This window comes from Ceratosolen solmsi, unplaced genomic scaffold, assembly GCF_000503995.2.
Source record: "Ceratosolen solmsi marchali unplaced genomic scaffold, CerSol_1.0 scaffold3, whole genome shotgun sequence".
In the NCBI taxonomy this organism is placed as follows: Eukaryota; Metazoa; Arthropoda; class Insecta; order Hymenoptera; family Agaonidae; genus Ceratosolen; species Ceratosolen solmsi.
In genome coordinates, this window is record NW_011948428.1 from 571,639 (window position 1) to 593,060 (window position 21,422).

The 21,422-nt window shown below is 36.0% G+C and overlaps 1 protein-coding gene across 1 annotated transcript in view; it reads left to right on the plus strand.

The window, feature by feature from the left end:
- The window catches only part of LOC105363680 (ankyrin repeat and KH domain-containing protein mask), an 84,021-nt gene that overhangs the window by 59,753 nt on the left and 2,846 nt on the right, over window positions 1-21,422 (plus strand). Inside the window, exons 2-3 of the mRNA XM_011501430.1 lie at window positions 15,126-15,263; window positions 17,839-20,399. Coding sequence (XP_011499732.1) covers window positions 15,126-15,263; window positions 17,839-20,399 — 2,699 coding nt within the window. The remainder of the gene's footprint in view (window positions 1-15,125; window positions 15,264-17,838; window positions 20,400-21,422) is intronic.

Genomic DNA, 21,422 nt, shown 5'->3' on the forward strand with positions numbered 1-21,422 from the left:
AAGCATTAGAAATTTAATTTCTTAATTTTACAATAACATTAATATAATTGCGGGACTAAATAATTCAATTGTTAAATACAATGATTTCATTCAACAACTAAGTGAATAATTTAACAAATTTTTAATTCTCTATAAAAATTGGCTGTATCATTCATCTCTTTCAATTCTTCCATGTATTTTGAAAAAAACTATGGATCCACGAGAGAAGGATTATGCGGTTAATGCAGGCAAAAATGCCTGTGCACGTGAGGCACGAGCGTAGCTAGGGAAATTGAATTTATACGCATTATCTGTAGAATTTATAAAAGTAAAAACAGATAAGTAGAGAAAGATATAAGAAGAAAGTATAGGCGTAGTTTGTAGTAAGTGGTATGTTTGTAGTTGAATGTTTTTGTTATTCAGTGCTCGGAGATTTCATTGATTTGAGCTCACGCGTCCGTCTACCTCTTCGTCATATATCTGTTTTCCTTCTTTTTTTTCTTTTTTCTTTTTTTTTTTTGCAATACGAAGGTATACGGCTTACGACGACTTGGAATATTCGCTTTCAAATTATTCGAGCTTAACGGACGCGGAAGTTTCATCCTTCGGGATCCATCCAAGAGAATAACGATTATTGATATCGTAATTGCTTATCTGCTGGTCTTATTCACAATTCGTATTTTGGATATTAATAAATAATGTATTGGGAATAATATGACGTTGTTTCGTTATTTTTCACGTAAAACCAACTAATACTATTAGCGAGACAACAAGAATGTTGAAAAAAAAAACAAATAACTGAAATATATGGATATATATTTATAAATTTCGCATAAAGGAAAAGAATATTCACAGCAATCTATGCTCATTTATATATTCTATATTAATGAAAATTTAATTTAATACTGTTAAAGTGCAAGAAAATAAGCTTACTATAATGGCGTTTTTCAGAAAATAATTTTAAAGTATCTTAATACAATGAAGTATGTAATAAAAATCGTAATATTCGATTTGGTTTTAATGTCCATTAGATATGAAATATATCTTGATCATTGGATAAATGGAAGTTATCAATTTTTTTTTTATCGATATTAGATTCTTATTATTAGATATTATGATGTTATATTTAATTAATTAATATATCTTAGATATATATTATCAATACATTATAAATATATTCTTATAAATATGTGATACAATAATAAAATGACTTATAATTTTTTATTAATGAACATGTGCTAATACATATAATAATAATAATAATAATAATAATAATAATAATAATAATAATAATAATAATATAAACAGTATAGTATTTAAGAAAATTTATTTATCCAACAATTTTATGATTGAAATGATATTATATTTTCTTTACAAATGAATATATGCAAATAATATTATCCACATAATTAATTAAAATGTATGTAAATAAACATTATGTAGAATATCTAGTATGTAATTATTTTTGTGTACTATTATGAGTATAACACAATTAAATAAAAAAATATATATTTATAACAATGTGATTTTGACACACAGAATTTTTTAATACAAAACCTTATAATATAATTTGTATAAATATATGAATGTATAAATAAATTAAATTGAAATTCTTGTGTCACTGTAAATTAATGGCTCAAAAACGTATGTATGTGAATATCCATGTATATGTATGGCTATATCAATTACGTCTTTGAGCAATTAATCTACAATAGGAGAATAATAATTTAATATAATTTGTTCGTATTCATTCATTTACCGCGTGCATTGTAAAATATTTTGAAAGAATATAGCGTGAGAAATGTAGTTCACTTTATATAAGCAATTCTTATTCAATTTTATGAACCTTTATGAATTCACAATTTGTGTAATATTATTATTATTATTATATAACAGATATATATATATATATATAATATGAGGGAAAGAAATATGTTGTTATTTAATTAATTTTACATTCACATACCTATTTATATTTCAATGTTTATGTTAATAAGTAAAATTTTATTTCTAATGATATGAAAATATTATTTTAAAGGAGTTTAAATATGAATATAGAGAATTTGTATTATTTATTTTTTATAAAAGGAATTCAAACATTCTTAAGTTTAAATAAATTTGATAATATTATTAAAATAGAATATAATTAGAGTGTAAATTAATTATTCTTTTTGAAACTTATACTCTTTTAAATCTAAATATTTTAATATATATGGAAAGTACTTAATATTCATTATAATGGAAATGGATGAGAGGTCAAGAGTTTCTAAATTATACCATATCGTAATATTAACTATGGTTAATTCCTTCATTTGTCATACGTCAACTCAAGTTATGGATCTTTCTCATACTTACGAGCTTATTATATTTTATTAGATCTTTTATTTTATTTTTGAAACTATATTGTTTGCTACTTTTGTTTAGAGTTTGTATCGATATTTATCGATTTTATAGTCGTTATACAATGTATTACGGAATACAAAATTGAAGGTTTTTGGTTATTATGATTTATAATAATAATTATAATGTTATATTATTATCATTATTATTATTATTATTATTATTATGTCCTCATAGAATTATTTAATTTAAAATTATAAAAAGTTTCGCGTTGTTATATTGTATTATTATAACTTGCTTTATCGGCTTGGTACCAAATATAAAATCAAAGTGTAAGGATTTCGCCTGGAAATGTGATAATTTCTAATAAACTTAGTTATAGTATGGCGAACTACGTGAAACTATGAAATTTGGTCAAATTGGTTACAGTTTAACATAGTTTGGTAAAGTTTGAAAATGTTGAGTCAATTTTACAAGAAGATTTATTCCTTCCGTAATTATAATTATAATATTGTATAGACTGAAAACATATTAGGTTATCCGAGCTATTTAGGTTTTATAAAATAAAAACCATTTACTTTTTACATATGACGCAGTTCATGAGACATTTTATTTATTCCATTGTAAAATTGATTTTTCAAATAACAGAATAAATGACAGTAATATTACTAATGTATAAGTAGATAATTTTGATTAACAAATTGCTTTATTGGAATAACAATATTGTTCATTAGTATTATTGATTTAAATTAAAAATAGGTGGCATATTAGATTTACACATTAGTTATCGAATTGCATAAATATATTTATCAAAGGTAAATATTATGTTCTGGATAATATATTTTGTTAGCATGCAATATTAATTTTAAAGAACTGATTGGGACTTGTAATATTATAGAATATTTAATTGAATAACGTATTGTTATAACGTATTATGTGTAGCTTTTGTAAATAATTAAATATTAGGATGTAACGTAATGTAATGCAATATAGCTTTAATAACCAATCGATGTATATTCAGTGACAGTTTTATTTTACATCGGGTTGTGGTGTCCAATGAATTTCATGGAAAATATCCATTTATTACCTATCCTATCGTTACCTTAATACAGAAAAGGTAATACACTAAAATCAGGTCAGAAAATTACCTGCACCTGCTGATCCTAACGGTTGAATATACCGCTCGCAAATGTGCTAGACTTGTGTGGGCACAACTCGTCTGTGTATGTGCCCACGAAAGCCTATATGCGCATGCATGCGTATGGCTATTTTTTAATGTGTCATATATTAAAAAGGATTAAATACATTTTTATAATACGAACTCTAAAGTACAATGTTAATATAAATATGGATGATGGGTACAGGTTAATTCGATGATTCGAAGTGGAAAATTATCGTTATTTTTATCGAATTAGTGATGTAAGAAGTTTATTGGTCAGTAAGCTTCCGAATAGTGTTTTTATTGGATTGTGTAAAAACATTAGCCAAACTTCAATTTTATAGATTTTGAGCTGAATTAGGGATCGACGTTAAGACATCCATGGCAAATGCCGTTTGAGAATTCGTGATTTCGTAATTTCGTAAATGTGATAGTTGTGTGGGTAGAGAGACAAAAGTCACATACCATTGATTTACACGAAAGAATTTATCTTTTATCCGTCTATGACTGTCAAAGAAAATACGTAGTTAAACATCGAATGTTCTAAGTGAATAAATTTAAGTCCTTTGATGACAGTTGTAGTAGACAGATAACGAAGATCGAGCGCTTGTTGGACAGAATTATTCCTTTTCCTTTCCTTGAACGTCAGTCATGCGGGGAGTGCATCTACTTGAAAGTAAGAAGAGATTGTTTTCTCTATTGCGACCAGAAGAGATTCAAATATACTTAAGCTCGAGTACTAAAAGAATTGCTGCATTAAGTAGAGAGATGTGTATGCCTGTAAATACGGGCATATTGAGTAAGAAAGTACCAAAAGATCGACGCGGCTTTCGATAAATCCTGAAGATTTCGTGCCGAAGACGTCGACCGGTAATCGATTTACGAATTTTATATTTTCTGACTAACGAATTTATTTTCTATATATGGCTGTTTTTAAAAATAAGTTTTATTCTATTTTATTTTGTTAAGCATGTCGTATGATAATAGACGAGTCCTTAATGATCATTTGAATATAACCTAGTGATTCGATGTACGAATCTGCGGGACTCGTTCTGTTAACCAACGCCGAATGAAATGTGAACAAACGAGGAAGAGAGAGAGCGAGAGAGAGAGAGAGAGAGAGAGAGAGAGAAAGAGAAAGGCAATGTAGGATTTGGAGAATCGTGGAAGAGATAGATAATTTGTGGGGCGAAGAATGATGAGGGGATTAATTTTCCAATGTTTGTTGCTTTGAAATTGTCGAGAGATTACTGGATTTAGTAGATATTTCGCTTGTGCTATAGAAGAGCCACATAGGCCTTAAAGCGATACAAAGGGAGGCTGCCGAGGTACTTGGATGATTGTACTAAGTACACAGTGATGAGTAAGTATTTCGAACATAGTTACGTGATAACTGTAACTGTGTCCGTCGACCATTATTCAGTGACAAGTTGAATTGGACTGTTGTTAGTAGAATCCAATGGGGCCGAGAGGCAGGAGAGTTGTAATCGTATGTGATAGAACTTGTAAAGACGAGGACGATTGACTCGTTGGTAGATTCATCTTAGCTTCCGTGGCAATAGAGGCAGATTGGGATAATTGAGTTTCATGTTACATAGCATAAAGAGGTTTTAGGATTGCGAAGGTAACTTTATGTGAACTAGATTTTGGACTATTATCCGACTTTAAGTAGCCAAAACAAAGTTATGTATTGTTCTGTTGAAGTTGTAAGACGAGACGACAAGTTGTTGCTGGACAGAAATTAACGCAAGAGAATACTTCGTGTAAATGATTGGTTAGTTACGATATCGAACAATAAATAGAATGCAAAATCAGAGATGAGGTGGAGAATGGGAAGGTAGATTATAGTACGATGACCATAAATAAGAAGTCGGAATTTGGAGTGATTGATGAGGTGATCGAGTTGAGAACTTGAAGATTCCGTGTAATTGCTTAAGTTTTGAAGAGAGCTGTGATATTAATTAGAAAGTGATATCGTATATAGATGATCGGTGACGATTGTAGCGAAATCTATCTTATTAGGACTAGACTAAGGTATTGATAAACAATAAGCACAGACTCTCGGTGCTTTGTATCGATTATATTTATAAAATTCTCGTAAATTACTAAGGCCTTTAAAGTAATTTAGTCACATAATTTTTATAATTCACGAGAATAATTGCTCATTGTGGTTGAGGAGTAATTAGCGGAAAATTCATTAATAGGCAATAATATTCATTGGAAGGTGAATAAATGAAAGCAGGAAGGCTCGAAGTAAGAAAGTATAAAGGAATCAAATAATCGTGTTGGGACGTGCGATTTTCCACAAGGATTCTATTTACATTCAATCACATAAAATTTACATGAAATTATAAAAAAAAGAAAAAAGAAAAGGGATTAATAATGTTCCTTTCAACAAATCCTTATACAACGAACACAATATATTGTTTTAAAGAACTAATTAAATGCAAAAAAAAAAATCACTGAACTTAATAGGCTTACAGGCTGGTTTATTCTGAATCTGCAGGTGACCCGATGGACAAGCGAGTGAATTGCGAAGAGTGAGAAAACGTGGATGCAAAGACCGTCGATGAAACAGAATTAAGCCATCGTTGATAAGTCTCGTTGAAGATTTGTGAAAGCGAATATCATTCGTTTGTTTTGATACCAATCGAATAATTAACATTACATGACATTACATAACATTAACATCCAGATAAAAATACACTTTTACTCGATCCAAGTGTTGCGTCATATGTGCTAGAAGCAACGAAAAAATAAATTATTTACTCGACGCAGAACTAGGAATAATTAATTAACGGGAAGCAGCCGAATATTAATGATAATGTGAATCGATTATTGTGCAAACGTCATAAAAGCGAAGGTTTATCGGTAAAGTAGAGGAAATGCCTTTAAATCGCGAGATCTTAGTTACCAAAGAAATTATAAATATCCTGACAACTTGGATGATTCGTGTTCAGATTCGTGATTTCAACTCGAAATTGACTTCAATTATGCTTTTTTTTTTTGTTATAAATGGATGAATACAGGTACGCTAAGACTAATTTTACGAGAAAAATAACGAGAGAGAAACGTTTGCTTATGGCGTTTATACGAATAATGAGAGTCGATCGTAGGCCGATAAAAACCGCATAAAGTATATCGATCGAGTTGAAAAAGTTGAGAAAACATATAAATAGAAGCAACAATGAATCACGTCAAAGGAAGCGAATGAACTTCTTTTTTATCCGACAATATGGAAAGCTCGTTTGCATGCACGCACGCGCGAGTCCCACATGACCACGCGCGTTCGGATTCCACAAAGCCACTTATTGTCTCTAACGTGTGTGTCCACCCCACCCCCTAGCCCCTCTACACTCGTTCAATCCCCCTCCCACGATCCCTCGCACTCTCGTGCGTTATACTCCTTGGGCTGTTTGGGCGTTCCCATAACGTCAGCACGGCCTCAGCTCTTTCTCCGAAACAAAAGCTCTCACCTCTTTATTTTCCCCCTTCGTTTAGTATTTGTTATTCTGGGTGGCGCTCGCTCACTCGTCCCGTCCCCATTGTTTTTCGAACTCTCCATTTTCGGCGTCACCCAATGCGGCGCAATTTACATAATTCGCGAGTGCTTCATAAATCGCGCGCTCCCGTCTCGGCTCACTTTTTATCCCGACTAGCAACTCTATAGGGATAAAGATACGGAAAGCCGATGAAAAGTTGGGAAACCCCTTTCCCGTTGCGAGTGCCGTTCTTGTTATCGTTCAATAGTCGCTACGCGTAGCGACTTATCATTATTCCCTTTTTCTTTTTCATTTCCTTTTTATCGGCAAGCGTTGTTCCGATGTTTCGTACTTTATAGTATAAATTGAAAAATCGGATGAAACATGTCGAGATAAAGGCTGTTCTGAAAAGTACAATAGTGGTGCTCGGTCTAAGGCTTTAAGGTGAATCATTTAAATTGTATTATTAAATAGACGAATAGACATAAATAAATAATTAAACAAATTGGTAAAATATTTTGGTACTTTACGCTACGATATTCGTTACGAAACGAGACTTTAATTTTTTTTTTTTTTTTTTTTTTTTTTTTTTTTTTTACAAACGCAATGTGAACATTCTTAGGTATTTTACTAGATTATCGTACATTGATTTTATAATAATATTTCATAAACGCATTGAAAAACAGATTTATTTTAAAAACTACATTGCTGCAGGAATTATTTTTTCGTACGACCTTTTAAGCAGAATTATTGAGAGAAATTTGTATGAAAAAAAAAAAAAAAAAAAAAATCATCGCCTTTTAACGAGAATGTGAACTTAACAGAAATTTAAAAGGTTAATGTGTATTTGACGTATTATGGTATCGTTCTCTGTCAATATGAACATTTCTCGTGCAATAAAGCGCATACACCGAAATATTTGTTAAGCCTTTCAGTTTCGTCATGCTGCGACTGGGAATGTGAAAGGAAGGCCAGAGAATAAGGTAGCCGATGATGAGTAATGTAAAAATAATTAATAAAATGTGCCGAAAAATCGAGAACGTTAAGCCAAATTCACGTTACTTCTAAGAAGCTTATATAATACACTCGGCAAATACACCTATACATGAGTGCGCAGTTGCATCCGACAACATTGATTGAGACAACATTAAGTATAAAGGCAGTGGTTGTTCAACGGAGCGAGCAAATTCGTGACCATAAAATGCACTTTTACCGGGTAGTACGTGGAGTTAAGATTCATTAGGTGAAGTGCAGGTTCCGAGTCTTAAGTTTGAGCGGGGAAAGCTCGGGCTGGCCGGCGATTATCGCAACATGTCCATTGTCCTGAAAGAGAAAGAGCCCAGAAAAGGGATGCGCTTTCATTAGCTCACGTAGTCATATTGACAAAAGGTAAGCACGAGCAATGGATCCATCGGAGCTTAAGCTTATCACGAAGACTGCCATCGGAGCTTTTCCTGCTGTACGAGTATCCGCCTCGGTACTACAACTCCGGTACAACTTACGTATCCATCGATCTTTGCCGGCGATACGATCAAAAATAGTAAAAGCGAGCCGATTGCACTCCTACGATTTCAAATGTCCTTGGGTCCGAGCATATTGAGCGGCTTAAGCATTTTTGTCCGATATTTTTCATTCTGAGCTGCCTCGTGGCAGTTGTGATGTCAATGAGAAGCTCTGGTTCTTCGGAAGGTTGGGAGCGAATGATTTTGTTGAGTTATTAACGAATAACGGAAGAATAATGATGATTGCCTTGCTTGGAAAATTTTAAAGGATTACGAATACGTGTACGATTTTCTTGAAAAATCACTTATTATTTGCGATGACTTATCTTTTTACGTAATTATTTTTTTTTTTTTTTTTTTTTTTTTTTTTTTTTTTTTCTCAATAATTCTGCTTAAAAGGTCGTACGAAAAAATAATTCCTGTATTATTGAAATCGGGGACCCGATATCGCCTCGATCAAAGTAAATGTGATAATTATTAATGGGAAAACTTTTTTAATCGTAATGAAATACTTCTTGGAGTAAATTTATAGCTACAATACCAACTTTCTTTCGAAAAAGTTAAGCAAATACTTAGTACATTCATAAAACGTACCAAGTAATTACAAATAACTTTGTAAATTTGACTTTCTTCAAATTTCTAATGAATTCATTTATTTTAATTATATTAAATTTAATTTCACTTAGAAATGACAAGTTTGACCTTAGTGGTCGGCCGTATTGCTACTCGGTTGATTCGAGCTTCTCGGAGAAATGAAATCAAAAGATTACTAACGAGTCTATTATTAAAAGAACCCAACCAACTATGTACTTTTTCGTATTACGTAAGTGTAATCGAAAGATGGCGTATAATTTTGAAAAAGTGGCCTACTTTTTATGAAAAACTTACCTATAGTTGTCGGCGAGACGAATTTTTGTTATCTAGAAAAGGTAATTTTTGAGACTTGTGCTATCGATGTTTATAACTCTAAATCAAGTGAAACTACACTTTAAAGACGATAGTCCTTAATTGTTTTTGTTTCCTATTTACAGTCTCTCCCTTTTCAGAATAAACTTTAACAGACAAGGCTAATAATTATTGGAACCAAGCCTCACGATACTTTTATTATCCCTGATACAATTGACGATCATTTTTTTCTCTTCCTCCGATTGAATCGATACAATGGACTTTGGATAATATTATTTGGCTAATTTTATCCCAAAGGATAATAATAAAGTACATGGACTGTTCGTTTGGTTTTTCACGCACGACTACGTATATGCATATTTTTCATGAACTATTTAAAATTAGATTTATCACTCACATATAATAATGCAGCTCGTGAATTTTGGTGAAATTGGAGAGGACAATTTTATAATTAAATAGTGTTAGTTGAGTTAAATTTAGTTGTAAAACACATCTTTTACCGCAAATGTTTGCAGAGGTAAATTTATTACCGTAGCAGATATATCTCAATTAATTTTTTCGTATTTTATCTTTTTGAAAATGCTAGATAGCTATAAATAAGTTATACAGTTCTACCACTTCAAATAATGATATTTTCTTTTTCAAATGAAATGTCGAAAGATAAGATTTCATAGTGAAAGCAAACTTGATTTATTGCAATGATTCAAATTGAATAACATTTCGTAATGCTACGACGATATTTTTTCAATAATATAAATAAAATTTACCTTCAATTATTTGCAATGCATTTAAGGGCAGTAAAATGCGTGTAGTCAGAAATTTTTTTTCAAGCACTAGTGTACGTGCGTGTTTATGTGCGTACGTATGCATCGGTGTGATTTGAGACAAAATTTCATTTATATTATAAAGTCAAATATTTTGCGCGTATTTAAAGTAATCGATTTAATTAGAAATACTTGTATTTTATATTTGTATTGAAACAAAAGCAAAGACAAACAAAAGAAAAAATTTATTGTATAAAGTAAATATTTGAATTTAATACTTGAAACAATTGAAACAGCCAACAATAACATTTTCCTACATAAATCATAATTACATAATACAGGCACACGACAGTACATAAATTGTATGCAAGTAATAATATGCTGATATGCATTATTCCAGTAGTCCCTATTAATGGGAATAAATGCACATAAGCGTGATTAGATAGATAAAAATAGAAAGGCAGAAAAAAAAAAAAAAAAAAAAAAAAAAAAACAAGAGAGAAAAAAGAAATTGTAAATTCACGAATGCTAATTAAAACTATCAATTAAAAACATATTTTTGACTTTACGCGCTACACGGATGCTGTATTTCTCAAGTCATTCTTTTGTTATAAAACGCATAAATTTACATATTTCGATAGCGTGTGAAAGTTAGTGTTAGCTCGCAGTGTAGCGTGTGTGTCTATCACGAGAATAATCATACAAAAGTCAGAGTTAGAATAAACTTCAATAATCTTATCTTGTGAAAAATTCAGAGGAAGTATAGTAAAAGTTTGTAATTTAGTATAGAAAGCCCATATCGTTAACAAATACGCTTAGTGTGTCCACACAGGTATTAAATCTTATCAGTCTATTGCGATATATTTAAATAATTTCCTGTTGTTGCTTGGGACAGTCATATTTTTATACAAATTTTCTCATTATGTAAAAAGCCTTCTTTATTATGTATATTATGTGTAATTGTTGTCTGTCTGTACCGGTTAGCGCATATGCATCTATATATTAACGAAAGGGCTGACTTGTCTTGATTTCTTAATTAAATAAATTTGCATTATTAAGCCACTTAAGCTCTTATGCCAATCTAGCTTAAATCTTCATCGAGATATATTGGATTTTTCCAATTTACAGACTTACAATGATAAAACTGCCCAATCTTTCTCCAACTAATTAAAGCTATAAGTTTATTTGAAATTTTTATAACAATAGAAGAACGTTGAATTGCGAGGGCACTTTGGTCGTTAAAGCTTGTCAAATAAAAAGCTTGAACAACAGAACAAAGAAAACCGTTGCTTTCATTATTGCCAGCGCATTAATTTTTAGCCTAATTTACCGCACTTATAAACAAAAAGATACGTCCCACTTATTGTATTTGATTTTGGAAAATCGAGTATGGACATGGTATTTTTTGAAATATAAATAGTTTTTAGCCTGAAAAGTAAATAAAAAGAGAGAAACGATCAAAAACAAAAAACAAAAAACAAAAAACAAATCAAATAAAACTCGGTCAACATTTCCGGAGTTCATGAATATTTGGTGACTCGAAGAACGGAAGTTCACGTAACGGAACAGTCCACTCGGACAATTTTCGTCGTTCGTGGATTCCCTCGTTCGTTATCCAGTCGTTCCTCCTCTATCGCGACGACGATGTTACAAAATCTCGGGGCGTCAAGCATTAATCCGTGCATCGTGCGCCGATATTTCAAGAGCGACGAATCGTCGACCCTCTCGATTCTCTCGCAAGTAAAATTTCGAAAGTAATCTTCGCTTGGCTGGCAGCCCTCTCTCCGCCCTTCCGGGAGCTACGACGCCGAGTCACTCGAAAGTTCGAGCTCCTTCAGCCACGAGATCCCTCCGTCATCCTTAACGCCACTACAACCACCCAATACAAAAGAAGGATCAATATCAACCAGCCGAGACCTTCGCATCTTCTCAAGCCAGGTCGTTCGTTATCGGGCTCGCAATTGTCACGGCCCGCTATAAAGATCATCCTCGTGTCTTGTCTAGCAAGCTGTTCGCACGCTAATAAGCGGAGGCTAACCGATGGCGTGACAATGCCGTCCTCGTCGTAACGGTATAGGGGCGGGGAGGGATTGCAAAGAAAATGAAAAGAGAAAGAAAAAAAGAAAGGAAGGAAGCGGTGTCCTCTCGCGACTCCGTCGTGCCTCCCATTGTCTCGACGGTGCGTTCGAAGCCGTCACCAATTGAGCTAAGTGAATAGTCTCGCGAGGTGGCAGGTGCGCCCGCATCTACCCACTCTTACTTTACCACCGGAGTCACCGGGCCGATACGAGCTCACGGGCGATAAGAGCTCGTCCCTTACGATAAGAGGCTGAATCCGTGTGGCGCCACGTCAGTCGCGAATGTCGAGCCGCAACGACGATGAAAACCGAGGCAAGCATCGTTTATAGGACGAGGCGTGAATCTCGTATGTATTTTTATTGTTTTGGCGGGGAGTGCCGTTGTGGGGGAGATGCCGAGGGGACTCGGCCGAGAGAATTTAACCTAGTTTGGCCCGCGGACGTGTCGCGGACGTGGATTTGAGAGTGATTTGTGGGGTGGTGACCGCCACTTGTCAGGCAGTCATCCCTTTTCGATGACACGCGCGCCGATGATTGCTTTTGACGTCTTGGCGAACTTTTTCTTAAGCTTGTTCTTCAATTTTCGCGCGCTACGCTTATCTATGGTGCGCGTAATTGTTATTGTCGTGTGCAGTTGGCATTCCATCGTAGCGCGAGCAAATATCGCTTATAGGCACGTGAAATTATATTCTCGACGGACTTAGCTCGCAAATGGAAAATTTTTTTTTTTCTTTTTTTTTTTCTTTTTATATCTTTGATATGTTTCATTGGGAATCTCATAGTTTTAAGCGATGACTCGTATAATCTTGCATAATGGGTGAAAAGACTTAAAATAGCAGATTATCGCGAAAAGTGGAAGAATATTAAAAGAACTTTCCACTGTATATGTTTTGGTTATGATTACATGGAATACGTACTGCATCCCTCATTATGATTAAAAACTTTCTATTGTATTACGGATTTCTGACGCATTCGTATAATAATTAACTTCACCCTTTCCTTTTCATTCGTTCACCATTGCTACGAGGCTACGACTGTATTATGTTTTTGGTGAATATTCACCCTCAGTCTGTTAACGGGCCTTTCTCAGGTTTTGTAATCGCACCGCGTGACGTCTTCTTTATGGTTAGTACTTTGTTTTTACGCGATTCTTGCTTTTACGATCCGACTAATCGTAGAATTACAATGTTTGAATAAATTTATAAGAAGCAGCGATGCCTAAATCCTATTGTGCGAGACTTTATTTATGCAGCCATTCGTATACCAATTTATATAAAATTTATAAATGTTTTCCTTTCTTTTTCTTTTAATCCTATCGAATTGCGTTAAAATTTTTTAATTTAAAGGATATATTGAATTAATATCAACGCGAATTGAAACGTTTTATTTTATTAATTAATATTCCTAATGGGCGTCATTTGCGTATTAACACATCATGAGTATTAGTACGGAGGTGAACAAGTATTTACGTTATTCTTAAATAATGAATATAATTGATTGTTTAAAGCAAATAATGTAATATTATTCTTAGTTTTTCAATTGAATTTTATCTCTCTATTTTTTGACAGAGTGACGCCAAATACGCCAAATAATCTTGAGCAACGACTAGCTCCTTTATAAAAGATCATTAAGATCAGATAAATTATGCTATTTGTTAAAAAACGATCACATTTTGATATTTTACGATTGTACTGTTATATGCTCCACTTTATACAGTTGAAATAAAGTTTCGGAGTAATTTTCAAAACTTATTGTTAAAAATTTATGAACTTTTATTATATTTGGCGGCTCAGCGGGTAAAATAGCATACTGATTATATACAGATAAACGTATTATTATTATTATATTACATAGTAATATTATTATGAGGATTATTACAATAATCCATACAATTTAACACGATGTATGGACAAATTATTATTAAAAATGAAAGAGTTTATTAAAGGAGATAAAGTATTTCTTGATGTATTCATAGTGTTAATATTCCGTACATTTGAAGAATTTTCAATTTGATAAGAATGATTTTGAAAAGAACGTTCGACCGAACAAAAACACTAGTTACAAAAGTTCTTAATATGAAATTTGAACTTTTGGTGCGCTTAAAAGAATTTCTGACATTCTTCAAAGCTTATATTTAACAAGTAGAACAAACTTGATTATAGAGACGGACAATCAGTTACAGAAAAAGTGACTTTCCTAACGTCACTCACATGAATTACACCGAAGAAGACAAAGAAGAGGGAAGGATAAGAAGAAGAAAATGAAGAAGGAGAAGAAGAAGAAGAAGAAGAAGAAGAGGAAGAAAAAAATAGCCCGGCAATCTTGAAAATATCCTCGATTATGCAAATGAAATTATCATAAAAATATCGATAATGCTGATTCAACGTAATTCTATTTGATTCTTAAATATGTTTCCAGGGCACAATAGAATTTTGTAATAGATTTTTGCAATAGATTGACGCGTTAAAGCATGTGGATCGGATCCATCGGAATTTCAAATATCCTACGTGAAATTACAGTTATTGAAATTTCCAATTGTTCATGCATTTATATAAATTCACATCGACTCAAATATTACGAGGGGCCACTATTTACTTTTATATATACCATGAATAACAAATTGTTTTATGCGGTGCTAAGTCGAAAAGCATGCCGACTTACCGAAATAGAATATAACGAATCACCTCCCCCAATCCGAGTGCACCGATTAAAATACATCGATTACTCACACTTCTCCAGGCGACCTATCGCTACTACAATTAACAAAGCACATAGGCATTATCGACCAAGCCTAATAAATTTACCAATCGAATCTAATCCAAGTCGAGGCCGAGTTCCCCAGGATGCTCGAAAAATCCACCAGCAGCTCGGAATAAACGAGTCTCGCTAATAAACTTTGTTTCTTGCGGTTGCAGAGGCTGCGGCCGAGGCGACATCCTTGTCGAGGATCGACGAGTCGAGCAGTGGCCAGCAGGAGAGTTGGCGCAACTCTTCGCAGGAGTCGGAGGATGGCGTCCAGCCAACGATCGATCAGGCGCAGCAGACGACACCAGGTAACCTGCACTTCCACCCGCTTCGCTTATAAAGTTTCACTCGGCGTATAATCGCGACTCGGGTTTCGCAACGCGATCTCGGCTTCCCGCACCGCTCGATTTTCTTTTGTGCGCACTGCCCGTATGATGACAGGTTAATCCGGGGCCCGGGACTATTACGCCTATAATACGGCTTTTCCGGCTCGCTTTGGCGCCCATGTCCATCAAAGGGCACATATTCTTCGATCATAAAGCTCCCCGATTCGCGAGCGTAGCCGGGGCTACGTTACGTCGATGAGTCGAGACATTGTCTCGATTCAGGCTATGGTAGCGAGTTTTTCGCGCGATCGAGCGACGTAAGCTAGTACTTACTTGGCCAGTCTTATTCTTCGCACTTTACATCAGGGATATGATTACTCGCCGCTATTTACGTATATTGCGATTCGAGTCCTGTTTAAGGATCTTGGTTCATTCGTGCCTCGCTACGAGACACTTTCCCACCTATACTGCTCAATCATCCCCTCATTTTAACGGAGTTTATCTTCAATAGTTTTTAAACAAAAGCGTCAATCCGGCCCGTATCCGGTATTTTCATGCAAATTATGCGGGTTTGAAATTCTACTCAAACGACCTCTTGATATCTAGTCGAGATTCTCGTTGGCTTTATACTTTGAGGCCTTGGATTTTTGTGCTCTTGCTGTTTTTCGTGATATTTTGTTGGTAGCTTGAGAAGCACGGGCATTTCTTTAGTGGTATTTGTTGGCTTGGAGTACGGTGAATGTAAAAGAATTTTCCATCGAGGCTGGTGCGATTGTAAATCGAGAGGAAATACGAGTAAAGTAAATAAAATGAGTGAGCGCCATTGAACTTACATGAATAATATTGTGCGCGAGCTTATGTTTCTAGTTGGGTCTTCGCATAAATTCATAGAGACAGGAGTAAGTAGATGCAATTTAGCGATGGTATAACTTTAACAATTAAATGCGAACCATACGTACGTAATACTACGTGGCAAATGTTCAAAATTATTTTTATATAAGCAATACCAGTGGCTTATTAGATAAATTGCCCGATTACAATGATAATGTACGCCTTATGTACACCTTATGAGGTAATATTCGTTGGATAAATTCGATTTAATCGAATAATGATTCGATGAAATTGTAATTTCTTATATAATTATGTTGTTTCATGCGTACCTATGCTTTTCAATTATTAAATTACAATCCTTATAACAATTTAAAATTAAAATATACAGTCGTCTTATGTTTGAATATATTTTAATTTTATTTGGTGTCGAACTCGAAACGCGATATGAGCACAAAACTTACAGTAGTTTTGTAATCGATTTTTGATTGCTTATCTATTCTAAATATATATATATATATATATATATATATATATATAAAAATCATTAATATATATATAGAATACAGTTATAATGCCCCACAAACATTATAAATACATGGGTCTGCAAATTTCTGTATTATTTGTGTATTTTGAATGAAATTCGAATGAATATGCGAGCTTTAATATGTAACTTAATTAAATCAATTTGTAATTAGATAATTGGCCGTAGATGTAAACAATATTGAAAATCATATTATGTAAAATATGTATTTTTAATAGGCATTGATAGCGCGATAGCGTAATGTAAGCTTGTGCTCGCACATTTTACAGGAAATATGTGTATTGAAAGATTCCTTTTCGCAGGATAATTCAGTTCTTTAAATACCTAAATACTTCACATAACTCTCAAGTACAAACGATTCTTTTCATTATAGATATAAAACATAGAAGCGAGTAATTTATATACATATCACTCACTATAAATCATGTTTATTTATTTAAAGAGTATCCTTCTATCAAATATTTAAATTACAGTTACTACATTGAGCGTAAAAAAATTATTACAAATCTTTTTCACATCTTTATATTATAAAGATTAAAAGTCAATCTTCGATATTTTCAATCGACAAAATCCCACGACTTAATTGTCAAGCCGGAATCAGTATATATATATATATATTTTTTTTTTTTAAAAGTAAAGTAACCAATGTAAAGTACTTATTCTTTATCCGATTAATAAGTTATTTTTTTTCCTTTCTCTCCTTCTCTCTCTTTGATTAACAAATAATTTAATATTATTAAAAACATCGTCGACGTAAAGTAGATTAATATTGATATATGTAACGATGACGTACGTAAATGAAACTATTCTTGTTGTTGTTATTGTTGTTTATATTTTTTTTTTTTTTTTTTTTTTTTTTTTTTTTTTATCAATTTACAGTCGATAATATAGAGAATGTTAAATTTTAGCTCAAGAGGTATTGTAGTTTGCAGATAATAAGGCACATGATCTTTCGTTTAAAGAATCGTGAATTACGAATAAATTTGAGAATTTTAGAGTTTTTTATTTGGATGAAAATACATCCCCCTCCCCCGCCCCTCCCCACGTTACCTTCGTAATCTTATATCTCTGCACCTTGTTTTTCAGCGAATTAAATGTTTCTCAAATGGTGCGTGCTCGCTCAATGAGTGCCGACTTAAAGCTAATCATAATATAAACGTATTTGTTCTTACGTTTGTTTGTTAGAGGTGCAGCAACGTTATCTCGTGGAAACGATCACGATGACAACTGTTACGGAGCGACGAATCGTTCGTGAGATCAGCGAGGAGGAAACGCGAGGGAGTAACGACGAAGCTGATCACCACGCGACAGCGGAACGACAGTTATCAACCGAGCAACAGAAATCCCTAGAATCGTCGGAAAATCTTAATAAAAATGGCTCGTCTAATAGCGAGACGAGCGTGGCGAAGCCCGACGATGTAATCGACAGAGACAAGACCACCGAGTTTTCCTTAGCCTTTAAATCGAGTAATGTCGCCTCTTTAGTTTCAAATAGCCTTAAGCCAAATTCAGCCGTTAGGCAGCTATTTCCCGATCCGCGTTTCATCTCGCCACCACCGGCGCCGGTTAAAAGCATTTCCTCCGACTTGGACGAGGCCGCTCTAGACGAGGCGGGCGAGAATGAAAAGTTCCTCATCACAACCGAGAGTTTGCGATTGTTCGACGCGGTTAAGCGTTCGAAAATCGCCTCCGGCAGTCGTTCGGACTCGTCCGAAAGCGACTCCTCCATTAAACGTACGATCGAGCGAAATGCCCTGAGGCGCAGTCTTATTTGCAAATACGAGACGAGCGGCTCTCTAAAGAAGAAGAATCTCCGTAGTAAGGATTTGACTCTCGAGGAGCGGATCAGGCAGCTGACATGCGTCGACGAAGACGAAGACACGGCCGACAGTAGCGCCTCGGATAACAACAACGTCGGCCGCATAAGCGCTCGGAATAACAATAACAATAACAATAATGGACCGAATGTAAATGGTATAATAGGTCGGGCGACGGCCGAGGTCAATAGCTTGAACGATCAGAGCGTGACGATGGTCGCCCATCAGCTGCCAGCTCGGACTTCGCCGTCGGGAGAGGAGAGGCCTAAAGGTCACGCGATGCAGTCTCACGTCACCCATCATCACCATCATCAGCATCATGGCAATTCAGCCTACAGGAAGATCACGGACCTCTTTGGACCGAAGAAGAGCAGCTCGGTCCCGCCGGGCGTCGAACTTAGTCTTCCCGACATTGGTCTTGGCACGAAGCATGCGATGTCGATAAAAGGCAATGCTGGAACGAAGCTCAACACCGAGGCCAGGAAGCAGTTTTTGGCGAGTCTGGCTCCGCTATCTTGCGTAGCGTCGAGCGGCGTCGACGGCAGGGACGATTATTACCGAATGCCAGCGAAGACGATGAGCGCCGGGGATAGAAATTCCATATGCTACAATTCTGACTCGTCGTACAGCCTCGAGGACATCGAGGACGCTCTGAACGAGGGGATCCCGGCGCCGCCGGACGTAACGCGAGGGACTCCGACGTCGATCGGACCCGCATCCGTGGACGCATTCGGTGGCGATCCGACCGACGAACTTCAAGCTTTCGTCGAGCAGGACAAGTCGAGAACGGAAAGGCTCAAGAGGCGCTACAACGACTTGGACGAGCAGCAGCGCAACGAGAGCGCGATTAACGATGTGATCAAGAATTCCGTGGCCGGCAGCACGATTAGCAATGCCGAGGACGACGAGGAGGACGACGAGCTTAACGATTACGGTTTCAATAGGCGGCCGTCGGTAAGGGGCATCAAGGCCCAATTTGAGACGACCAACGAGATCGTGAGGCAGTTGCGAACGAGAAGCGCCGCGGCCAATTCTCTACCCGAGGCCTGTCGACTGGGATTCCCGGGGACCGTACACGAGGACGAAGTGTCCGCGAGCTCCGCATGCTCGGGCTCCTCGACCTCCGACCTTTATCGCCTCACCTACACGAATGAGATACAAGCCGATCCCAACACTATCAATCGTATCAATAGCATGCAACGGCAGATAAACGACATTTACCAGAGCATAGCGGACAGTAGCGTCACGGCCCCTCTTCTGGAGCAGCAGAGACCACCGAGCAGCATGCCCACCTTGTACTTTGACGGTAGTTTGCCAAGGTCGGTGGTGCAGGCGACGGACTTGGCCCAATCCGCCACCTGTCATCGGTTCGCCGATCCTAAGAGCGGGGGCCTCCAAGCGGGCACGCTGCTCAATAATCCCACGAGGATGCTGAGGATCGCGGGGGGCGGGGACGGGATCGTCGCGAGCACGGGGACTCCTCTCGGCATTTACAGTACCCTGCCAAAGAGTCACAGACATCCGCAGGTCTCGGCCGCCTACTCGACCGTTTATTCCAGTGGAGTGTTGCCAGCCAATGCCGTGGCCGCCGCTGCCGCCGCCGCTGCCGCCAATTCGGCCGGCGCCAAATGTTACAGGACAATGTATTTCGTTCCTTACAATGGATTGTCCGATCCGACCTATCAGAATATACAAAGGATATTGCCTCCGCATCAATCGCCTACAAATTACGCGGAGCACATCGAGAGATATCCTTACCCCAGGAACGGCAGACTCGACCACCAGCAACAACAACAACAGCAGCAGCAGCAGCAGCAGCAGCAGCAGCAGCAACACCAACAACAGCACCAACAACAACACCAACAGCAACAACAGCAGCAGCTGCAGCAGCTTCAGCCAAGATATTACGTCAGGCCTGCCTCGATACCCGTGAGTATTATTTTATTCCATCTTGATATTTTCTTGATCTTGATCTTGATCGATTTCGTGAAATCAATAGCGTTTCTTGTTAACGATAATACGAGTAAACATCACGGACGATACGCTATTCCATTTGTTCGCTTCTCCTTTTAATTGACGTGAATTTCTCATTCAAGCAAAAATTAAATATCAATATTATCCAAATATTTCTTGTTTTATAAATTCTCTCGACGAACATTATCAGTAATTACTATTATTTCACCCTTTACGACAAAATTTCAATATTTTAACGTATTCGACCCTGATATCCAGCTTCCAATTAATTTCCGGTGTTTGTCACGTTGCTCTCCAATTTCTAACGAAGGCTATTGCACATTCCACACGTGTATTCTCAATTGAAGTACCTACGTGTTAAATTTAACATTTTATGAAAAGTATCCAAGCTGCACACCGAATGCTCGCAACGCCTTCTTCATACCTTCATTCTTTGCGATATTTAAACAATAATTTCTTATAACGAGGTGACAAAGAAAATAATTGAAATGTCATGTGCATTTATGTCAATAAGGGCATGTCAAGGTGAGAGTCAATTAATATCGCTGAACATAATAAAGCGTCGCAAGGTTTATGCATTTTTTATTTGATAAATTGACTGCAAAGCAAAGGTAAGACGCTGAAAATGTATGCGCAAGTACGAGTCAAGTAAATCGTGAGATAAATAAAGTAGGTCTGCGAAACCCTCTCTTTAAACAAGCGAAAGATAATTTTAAGAACCCTTACCTGCTCACTCACTTTCTCTCTCACTCTGTCTCTCTCAGCCGTCCAAGCCCCGCTTATCATTATCGGTATTATTAATTCTATTTTTCACCGGGCACTTGACATTTAAGAATACTCAGGCCACTTCAGCCGCGCTTCACCTTCACCTCCATCAGACGGAGGAGTTCCAAGTGTCGGCGCAAGCAGCGGCCGCCACGGCTGCGGCTCGCTCCCAAACCCTTCCACACGTCTCCGTCGTCCATCCGATCCACGCTC